The 11099-nt window shown below is 41.4% G+C and overlaps 1 protein-coding gene across 1 annotated transcript in view; it reads left to right on the top strand.

Annotated features, from left to right (window-relative positions):
* The window catches only part of LOC114029430 (coiled-coil domain-containing protein 50-like), a 57763-nt gene that overhangs the window by 32575 nt on the left and 14089 nt on the right, over window positions 1-11099 (top strand). The window contains exons 6-8 of the mRNA XM_027843863.1: window positions 274-340; window positions 2858-2994; window positions 7981-8043. Coding sequence (XP_027699664.1) covers window positions 274-340; window positions 2858-2994; window positions 7981-8043 — 267 coding nt within the window. The remainder of the gene's footprint in view (window positions 1-273; window positions 341-2857; window positions 2995-7980; window positions 8044-11099) is intronic.

The following is an 11099-nucleotide window of genomic DNA, read 5'->3' as shown; positions in this document are numbered from 1 at the left end:
GGAAGGAAGGAAGGAAGGAAGGAAGGAAGGAAGGAAGGAAGGAAGGAAGGTAGGAAGGGTAAAAACCTTGTAATAGCTATGCTAAACGTTGTGTCTGTGGCAGGAGGCAGGAATACCCAACTTTTTACAAGTGCATGGTGTACAAAACAAAGTTGAGTGATGTGGATAGGTTTCACCAGCCTGCTTCAAATTTCTAAGAGGGCTCCCAAGGGCTATTTCCTGAGTGTTTTGGTTTATTCCTTTTCCTGCTTATTTGTTTTTCTCCTGTCACAGGAAATAGCCAAGAAATTGCAAGAGTTAGAAGAGGCGTCTTCCCTTCCAAGCTCCCACAGCATGAGAGGTATAGAACTGAGGAGGAGAGCAGAAATGAATCCAGTCCCTGCCTGGTGGTGGTGGTTTATTTTTTCACTATCAATTTTTGTTGATACCTCTGTCTTTTCTATCACTGACATTTCCCAACATAATTTTTTTCTTAAAACAAGAAAGAAAAAAAAGATTTAAAAAAATTCAGCAAAATTAACCAAAACTTTGAGAAAGACCAACATTCTTCACAGCGTTCCACACCCATAGTCCCCCACCTCTCCAAAGAAATGGGAGCTGTAAGTGGGCAGGGGCATGCCTTCTCATATTTCTTCTTAAGATCCAAGCAAAGTTGTCATATTCTGAAACATTCATGTGAAAAATCTTCCCAGATAAACAATAATAAGAGAAATGTATAGCATAACAACTCTAAGCCTTCACCTCACATCCAGAAAAATGGCAAAGATGCCAAAAGATGGGAAACTGAATGCCGTCTAAAATCACACATATTTCACCAATTATGGCACAGTGGATAGAGAACTCTGGGCCTGGAGTCAGGAAGTCTCGAGTTCCAATCAGGATTCAGACACTAGCTATGTGACCCTGGACAAGTCCTTTAACCTCTGTTTGCCTCAATTTCCTCATCTGTCAAATGAGCTGGAGAAGGAAATGGCAAACCACTCCAGTATCTGCCAGGAAAACCCCAAATGGGGTCATGAAAAGTCAGACATAACTGAACAGCAAATATACCATACTGCCTGTTCACTCACAGCAAAAATAAAGGTATGCTGGGGCAGCTAGGTGGCACAGTGGATAGAGCCCTGGAGTCAGGAAGACCTGAGTTCAAATCCAGCCTCAGACACTTATGTCTGAGTCACTTGTGTGACCCTGGGCAAGTCACTCAAACCCCAATTGCTTCCCTCCACTAAAAAAAAAAAATAGTGGTATGTCTCCCAAATCAAGAAATAAAGAAGATGAAAGTGGAGAAAGTCTTTTCATAAAGATTATAGTTGTTTTTCCTAAAAGGAAATGAAGAGGAAAGCTTTCTATTTCAACCTCTGAGAGCACTGAGATGGAATGTTGTACTTGAGAACATTGTGGTCAGTTGGGACACCGCATTTCCAGAAAAGCATCGATAAACTCTCCAAAGGAGGTAACCAGGATGGCAAAGGGCCTCAAGTTCATGCTCTGTGAGAACAGGTTGAAGGAACTGGGTAAGAGTGGGCTGGGTGAGGGGGAGCGTAACAGCTTTCTTCAGATATCTGAAGGATATCACCTGGAAGAGGAGAAAGATGACTGCTGTTGTTTGGTCATTTTTTCAGCCGTGTCTGACTCTTCACGTCCCCATTTGGGGTTTTCTTGGCAGAGATACTGGTTTGCCATTTCCTTCTCCAGCCCATTGGACAGATGAGAAAACTGAGGCAGACGGGGGAAGTGGCTCACCCAGGGTCACCAGCTAGTAAGTGTCTGAGGCCAGATTTGAACTCACAAAGATGAATTTGCTAACTCCAGGCCTGATGTTCTGTGCACTACGGAGACACCGAGCTGCCCATGGAAAAAGATTAGATTTTTTTTTTCTCTTTGGCACCATAAGGCAGAACTATGAACAATAGGGGGAAGTTGAAAAGAGACCAATTTAGCCCTGCTATAAAAAAAGAATTTCCTCACAACTAGATCGTAGATCATAGGTGTAGAGGCAGGAGGAACCTCAGGGGTGTTCTGGTTTTGCAGAAGAGGAAATTGAAGCCCAGGGGTATGAAGACTTGCCCAAAGACACCCAAGGGAAAGATGGCGTCAGAATGGGACCCGGTCCCCCGCCTCCAAAGAAAGAGCTGTTTCCACTGAAGAGAACCATTCTTTACCCTCGGGCTCTCTAAAGCTTATGTGGTTTGGGGAAGAGGGAGGTAGAGGCAGACTGAAGGATTGGACCTGAGATTCAGTCAACAGAGGGAATTCCCAGGGAGGGAGCTTCCTCTGCTGAAGTAGGTCAGCTCCTCATATGGGACTTAAGAGTCTTCGAATTTCATCCCTCTTGGTTGGGGACACCTCCTTACGGTGTCTAAGTCCCATTGCTGAAAACCGTTGCCATCTGAAGGAAGATAAGACCTCCTGCAGATCGAAGAGCGCAGAGCGTGTGATTGAAGGGCGCCCAGCTTGTCCGGGTCGGAGAGAGGTCTAGAACCTCGGTCTTCCATGCTCCAAGGCTGGCTCTCTACCTACCGTGTCATGGATATTTAAAAAAAAATTTATAGCTAAAAAACTCCCCTTTTCAGATACAGACATCAAAGCAAGATACCCAGCTGGGGTCAACAGGGGCCACTAAACTGGACACAAGGGTCCCCATATGGACCACATGTTGACTTAGTTTTAAAATGTAACATTATTGATGTTTTATTGTGTTTTTACTTATTTTGTTAAATACTTCCCAGTTACATTTTAATCGAGCTCGGGCAGCACTAGGGGGTCCCCTTGGCAGTGTGTTTGATACCTCTGCTCTAGAAATCCTTTCTTCAATCCTAGTTGAAGTTGATGGCTCTGATTGCTTCCTCTTGCTTAGATGTCAGTCACCCCCAACATGACGGCACAGACTCCATCAACTGGCGGATGGCTGAGTTGGAGCTCCAGAGTCAGGAGCAGCTCCAACAAGATGAAGAATTGGCCTGGAGATTGCAGGAAGAGGAGGAAACTCACATAGTAGGTGCAGAAAAGTGCTTGACCCACACATTTTTCTTGATCATTTCAGCCAAAAGGTAGAAATTTTTCTTTCTCTGGACCAGCCTCCAAACCCTTTTCATTATGCACCCCTCTCGATAAAAAATGTTTTGAGCTCACGCTCCCAATGTTTCCCTATTATATAAATTGCATACATATACTAATAATCCTGAACCTTATAAAACTTGGAGAATAACAGCTTCTGAAGGAGAAGACAAAGATGATAAAGCAGTTGATCCTGGAGGCACTAGGGAGCCACTGGACTTTATTGAGTAGTGGGGGGTGACACGGTTAGACCTGTATTTGGGAAATCTCTCTGGCAGTTGAGTGGATTCGATGGGGATAGACTTGAGGCAGAGAAACAAATTAGGAGGCTATTAGTGTAGTCCAAGCAAGAGATGAGGGTCTGTACTAGGGTGGTGGCTGTGAGGAGAGAGAAGGGTACATAGAGGGGACGGAGAGATTATGGAGGTTAAAACCGATTGAATGTGGAGGGTGAGGGAGAGTGAAGGATCAAAGATGGTGCTGGGCCTGTGAGTCTGGGGGATTGGGAGGATGGTGGTGCCCTTGATAGAAAGAGGAAGGTTGCAGAGTTTTAGAAATGAATGTTAAAAATTGTTTTTACATGTAACTGGAGAAAAATAAAATACTAAATAGAAATTTAAAAGTAAAGGAAAATAAAATAAATTTTAAAAAAGAAATAGGGAAGTTTGGAAGAAAGGTAGATATGGAAGGAAAAGTAAAATGAAGCTTGTGATACAGTTCATAACCCACCCATACTAGCCCTTTTTAAATGACTCACTGTAGCCCACCCAAACCCAAAAGGAAATGGTGCAGAAAAAGGTCATGCTGGGGGTTTTCCCACTGGTACCTCTGTCACTACTGTTGTGGGTTCCATGGTGGCAGTAGATTGGTTATAACTGACCCAAAGAGCCAACAGCCAACTCAGAATTGGGCTAATTGGGAAATGCCCAGGGAGGTTGGGGGTGGAATAGAGGTGGATTTTAGGGGGCACAGATGAGCATGAAGCCTGGTTGTGTTAGAGACAAGCCCCACCAGTGTCTACTGCAAGGAGAGTGGGATGTGACCCTTCTACCCGCTCTGACGTGTTGATCATACCTTTCTTAGGGTCAGTCAATCACCTTCACTTTGGCTACCACCATTTTTGCTTCAACTATTTCTGAAAAACCCAGTTTATCCAAATCTCTAGGGTTGAGGGACTGTTCTATATTCTCTTTGCCTCCCCAGTGCCTACCTATCACATTTCCTGCCATACAGTAGGCACTTAATAATTCTGGCTGACTTGAATTCTGTTTGTACTTTTAGGGGAATATCCTTCATTATCAATAGCTAATAATAGCTATTACTGTTATTACTCTAGCAGTGAAGATATTAGCAAGCACCCACCTATTTTTTTCATCTGAGTTCACAAACCCTTGAAATCTTTCCACTGACACCTTTGGGGTCTGTGTACCTCAGGTTAAGAAGTCCTGCTCTCAATGACAGGCTTTAAAATACTCTTAAATTACTTATGACATTCTCAGATGTTACGTTCTCTTGTTTTAATCAAAGGATGGTTGAACAAATTCATCTCTACCAAGAGTCTTGTAAATGCACGTGGGAGATGCTTTGTTTTAGGGCTGCATCTGACTCTACCATCTCAAGTGCTTTTTTACAAACAACAAAAAGTAAATAGGCTCAGAAGTGTGTTACAGTCTTCACACCTCAACCTTTCCATTGTGTGACCACCAAGAGGCTGGAGGAGATCATTTCTAATCAGTTTTAAACTGTTGGAAATCATTTTCTCCAGTTTTATACCTCAGAAATCAACAAACCCTACAAATCGGGGCATGATTTATTGCTTTGCTGATTATAGAGACTTAACAGTGATGGAGAAAATGCTAATGATGTATATTACACTTAAAAGTCATGTCCTACATACATTTTTGTTTGATTGTTTTCGGGGAGTTGGTTGTTAAATATTGACCAGCACAGCCCTGTGTCTAATCCAACCCTATCATTTTACAGATGAGGAAATTAAGGCCCAGAGGAATTAAATGATTGGGCTAAGGTCACACAGATGATGGTGGCCAAGCTGAGATTCAAACCCAGCTGTTGGAACTGCTAAACAGTGTAACACGGATGAGGACGCAAGAACTGGCCAGGGCAGTTAGAGAAGGAATTTCAGCTTGGAAGGCCCAAGACTCCAGATCATAGGGATTCTGAGTAGACCTGTAGAGTGGAGCTGGAGTCAGGAACACTTGGGTTCAAGTCTCCCCTTTGATTCTGATAGGATAGGGGGAAAGGCCTTAGGATTATAAATCAAGATGGAATGTTTATCTGAAGGCAATGGGGGTAACCTAAGAGATCTTAAGAGTCGCAGAAATCTCTAAACCTGGACCTTTTAGGCGCCATGAACCCCTTTGGACAGTCTGATGAGGTTCATAGGCTCCTTCTCAGAATCATGTTTTTGAGTGCATAAAATAAAATATATGAGATTACAAAGGAGGCTAGAGCTTAGCAAAAATAAAGATGTCTTTTTTTTTTATTCCAAGTTCACGAGCCCTTGATATCTCTCCACTGACACCTTGGGGTTGGGTGTACCTCGTTTAAGAACGGTCTCTCAACAGCAGGCTTTAAAATGCTCCGGAATGACTTATGTTCTCAGAACGAGCAGCCTGCAGTTCATGTGGTGCGCTTTTTCTACCTTCCTGTTTGCCTACACTTGGTCACAAAGCTCAGCCTTTAGTCTGTGGCTGCCATGGCTTGGATTCTGGCTCAGCTAGAGCCTGAGGGCCTTCGCGTTCTCACATAACTGAAGTCTGAGGCTTCCATTTCCTTTTTCTGCAACCCTCTGTGGACACTGGCAGAAGGTCTTTGGGCCTCAGGCCCCAGTTCTCTTACTCTTTTATTGATGAAGTCATAAACAGGTTGCAACCTGTCTGTAGAGATAGACAAAACTTTTCTATCCTTGAAATTTCCTTTGCTGATGAAACCATGGAAACTGCATGTATTTGCATTTATTTCATATTTTAAAAATTTTGTCATTTCATCCCTCCTGAGTCGCCTTCCATCCTTGGGGAACACCATTCATCCTTGCTTCAGGTATCAAAGGATTATAAGTTTAGAGCTTATAGTAGGAATTCTTCACCTTTTTTGTACTATGGAAGCCTTGGGCAGTCTAGTGAAGCCTATGGGATGCTTCTTAGAATCGTGGTTTTAAAGGCGTAAACAATGCATAAAAATACATAGAATTACAAAGGAAACCAACAATATTGAAATATAGTTATCAAAATATTTTATTTATATCTACAATCACAAAGGAACCCAATAATATTGAAATATAGTTATAAGAATCTATTACATATGATATTGAAATATAATTATCAAAATATTTTAATAGACATAGAATTATAAAGGAAATCAATGATATTGAAATATGGTTACCAAAATGTTTCACTTATACCTACAATTGCAAAGGAACTCGATAATATTGAAATATAGTTATAAGAATCTTTTACATATGATATTGAAATATAGTTATGAAAATATTTTCATAGACATAGAATTACAAAGGAAACCAATGATACTGAAATATAGTTACCAAAATATTTTATTTATACCTACAATTGCAAAGGAACCCAATAATATTGAAATATAGTCATAAAAATCTTTTATATATGATATTGAAATATAGTTATCAAAAGACTTTTAATAGACATAGAATTACAAAGGAAACCAGTGATGTTGAAAGATAGTTATCAAAATATTTTTAAAAACAAATTCATAGGCCTCAGGTTAAGAACCATGTAGAGGCGGCAGCTAGGGGGCACAGTGGATAGAGCACTGGCCCTGAAGTCAGGAGGACCTGAGTTCAAATTCGGCCTCAGACCAAACACTTGACACTTATTAGCTGTGTGACCCTGGGCAAGTCACTTAATCCCAATTGCCTAAGAATAAATAAATAAATAAAAATTTAAAAAAAAAAGAACCATGTAAAGTTAGAAGGGACCCCAGTGGCCATCTAATTAGGGTTGTGCTGGAGGAAGCTCAACTGAATTTTCAGTGTGAGCATTTACAACTCAGAAATTGACAAATGCTGCAAATCGGAGTTTGACCTGTTGTTTTATTGATTGCAGAGACTTAAAAAAGTGATGGAGAAAATGTTTAAAATGCAGATTCAACTTAAAAGTTTGTCTTGTGTACATTTTGGATTTTTTTTTTTGTGGGAGGCGGGGTTGGTTTTTAAATATTTACCCACACAGCACTGTCTAATCCAACCCTGTGGTTTCTTAGTTGACCATCAAAGCTAAAGTGATTAGGCCAAGGTCATCCAGGTGACAGTGGCTGACCTGAGATTAACTCCAAATTCAATTCTTCTTCCAGCACACCATGCTTGCTGTGGCTTCCAAAATTCATTTGTTGTTGTTCAGTCATTTCTGACTCTTTATGACTACATTTGGAGTTTTCTGGGCAAAGATACTGGAATGGTTTGCCCTTTCTTTCTCCACTCATTTTACAGATGAAGAAACTGAGGCAAACAGGGTTAAGTGACTTGTCCAGGGTCACACAGCTACTAAGTGTCTGAGGCCAGATTTGAACTCACGAAGATGAGTCTTTCTGATTCCAAGCCCACTGTGCCACCTAGCTGCCTCAAAATCCATTACCTTATAGCAAACTCCCTATACTTAAATTCTTTCAGCCTCACCAGGCCGATACCAGTTTGGCAGCCACACTGTGTTTCTGGGCTTATACTCTGAGTCATTCCAACTCAAAGTGCCCACCCCCATCCCCCACCTCAGGTCTTATGGTTCATTGATAGAACCTTCGAGAATGTTAGGTTCACCTCCATGTTTCAAGTAGACCTTGGAGGAAGGCTAGAGTGAAGAATTCATGTGTTCAGTAGACAAGATGTAACTAATGGGAGAAAGAAAGTGGTACTAACTGTAACTTCTCATTTCTTGGCAGAGAACAAGAAGGAATCGGGAGCGCAATGATGACTATCGGACCGCACAAGTGGCCCAGGATGAGGTGAGGGCAGAGACTTTAGCTGCCAATTTTTCTTATACTTCATGGTTCTGTAGATGGGATCTGCTCTGAGAAAATGCTGTTGTCCATCCTCTGTTCCTGAAGAAGACCTATGATATCATGAGGGTTATGTCTTGCTGAGAAGATATTGGCCTAGGTCAGTGGTTCCCAACTCTTTTTGTACCAGGAACCCCTTTCAATAATAACAATAAAAATGTGTTGTGAACCTCTAGGGTAATTTAATCTATAATTCATAATATTAGTTACAGTTATTTACTGTTTAAGTCACTATTGAGAATTTTTAGCATGAATATCTTGGACCATCATCAGAAACCTCTAAATGGGAACCACAGCCTATTTTCTCAAGTGGAGGCAATAGAATATTATTAGGCTATAAGAAATGATGAATATGAAGGATTCAGAGAAACATGGAAGACTTGCATTAAGTAAAGCAGAACCAAAGAAACAATATGCCCAGTGACCACAACAACATCAATAAAAACAGTTTCTAGAGACAGCAGAACTGGGACCCAATTCAGTTATTAGGTATCATGCCCAAAATTAAAGGGCATATTCCTCTTTTCTAACAATCATTGAAATGAGTGTTTATAAAACACAGGTCTGATCAGGTCACTCTTCTGCTTAAAGACCTTCACTGGCTCCCTATTGACCATTGTATAAAATAAAAACTCTTCGTTTGGCACTTAAAGCCAATCTTGGGCCATTCTATCTTTCTAGTCTGATTTTACAAATTCCTCCCCCTCATAGTCAGCCAATCAACAATCATGTGTAAACACCTACCATGTTCCAGGCACTGTGCTAGGTGCTGAGGGTACAAAAAGAAAAGTGAAACAGTTCCTGTCCTCAAGGAGTTTACATTCTATTGGAGGAGACAATGGGCACATACACGAGTATCTACAAAAGAGATGATTTTGGTGGGCAGGACACAACAGAGTGTGATTCTGACCATCAGCAGGGAGGGCTTTATTCAGAAAGTGGTGCTTAAGCCAAGTATGAAAAGAAAGTAGGAAATTCTAAGAGGTACAGGTGAAGGAGGGCATTCCAGGCAAAGGAACAGCCAGTGCAGAGGCACCAGCCTGGCTGACTAGACCATAGAGAGCAAGCAGGGAAATAAGGCTCGAAGGGTAGTTTGGGGCTATGAAAGGGCTTTAAATGTTAAACAAGGACTTTGTGTTTGAACCTTTAGATAATAGGGGGTCACAGAGCTTACTGAGAGCAGACCGATATGGTCAGACCCATGCTTTGGGAAAATCACTTTAGCAGCTGTGTGGAGGGTGAGTTGAATATGAGAGAGAGATTTTATGTAGGGTGATCCATTAGGAGGTAATTGCAATAGTCCAGCTAGGTGGCAATGAGGGGCTTAACCATGATGTTGGTTGTGTGAGCAGGGTGGATGTGAAAGATGTTCCCCGTATACAGTATTACCCGTGTCTCTGAAACACTCTCCCATCTCACATCTGCCCCTTGGAATTTCTAGATCCATTCAGGGCACTGTTTAAGTGGCCCCTTCTGTATAAGATTCTTCTTCTCTCTACCCCTCCCCTTGTCCATGATCCCTTACCAAAAAAAATTACTTTGAATTTATTATTTACTAATCTGTGTACACAATGCTTCCCTCCAACAGAATCAGTCAATCAAGAAGAATTTATTAATCAATTACTATGTGCCAAGTGTTATGCCAGGCACTGGCATAAAGATTTAAAAAATTAAACAACCTCTCCTCTCAAGGAGCTTACATTCTTTTGGGGAGACAACATATATGTATATGAGTATATACAGAAGAAGCAAGCACATATACAACACACATATGTAAAAGTATGTGGGATAGGGGGCAGCTAGGTGGCGCAGTGGAAAGAGCACCGGCCCTGAAGTCAGAAGGACCTGAGTTCAAATCCAGCCTCAGACCAAACACTTGACACTAGCTGTGTGACCCTGGGCAAGTCACTTAACCCCAATTGCCTAAAAAAAAGTATATGGGATGAAAAAAAAAAAAAAAGACAGGACCCGTATTTTTGGATAGAGCACCAGCCCTGCGTTCAAGAAGACTTGAGTTCAAATCTGGCCTCAGACACTTGATGCTTACTGACTGTGTGACCCTGGGCAAGTCACCCCATTGCCTTGCGAAAAAAAAGTATATGGGATAACGCAAATTTAGAGACATCTCTTTCCCAAATGTTCATATGGACTATTTGTGTCTGACCTGGGGTAGAGCCTTCCGAGCTTGTATTAGTTTGATCAGCCACAAATGGACACATGGTACATTGATCCTGACATCATGTCGCCGTTTTGGTCCTCTTTGATTACAATGGATGACAGTAAGAAATATGTTCAAAACGAACATAGTTTTTTTTTTTAATATAAGGATTAGGGAATGACCCTTGAAAGTTCACTTGTTTGAGGTATGTCTGCCTTCTAAAAGAAGCAGTTACTGAATTAAATCTAACTCAGAGTTCTGCGATAGCTGTTGCTCATTTGTCCATGACAAACTGTAGAACATGGGAGTCTACTTCAGTGATCTACACATGAAAAACTGGAGATCTTTTCAGTTAATAACCTGGGAAACATGAATGTCAGAACAGTTTTATGATTATGGGACAAATGTAATTTACCTTATTATAGATTGAAGATGAGATTTTGGTTACTATTCATAAGCTAAGATGGGGTTATTGGTAGGAAGGACCTAGCTACTGAACCAGGAAAAGTTAGAAGAGGAAGACAGATTGCAGAACTGTGTTAAGAAAAGACTGTAACTCTTCATTGCCACTTGTTGCTGGGATGGTTAGTCAGCCGGTGAGAGGCAGAAGTGTTCTCTTCTGCCATATGCTTCTGAGAAGAAGGAATAGACATCTGTGTTGTGACTTGCTGAGAAGAAGGAGCAGAAGGAGGAGGAGGAAGGAAGGAAGGAAGGAAGAAGAAGAAAACAATATATTCTGATTTGTTGCTGAGATAATTCTCCTCATTGTTACCTGTTGTTGTTGAGAAGAATGAAGGAGGAAGGAAGGAAGGAAGGAAGGAAGGAAGGAAGGAAGGAAGGAAGG

Source organism: Vombatus ursinus, unplaced genomic scaffold, assembly GCF_900497805.2.
Source record: "Vombatus ursinus unplaced genomic scaffold, bare-nosed wombat genome assembly UNPS02014932.1, whole genome shotgun sequence".
Classification (NCBI taxonomy): Eukaryota; Metazoa; Chordata; class Mammalia; order Diprotodontia; family Vombatidae; genus Vombatus; species Vombatus ursinus.
This window is presented reverse-complemented; position numbering and strand designations above follow the sequence as displayed.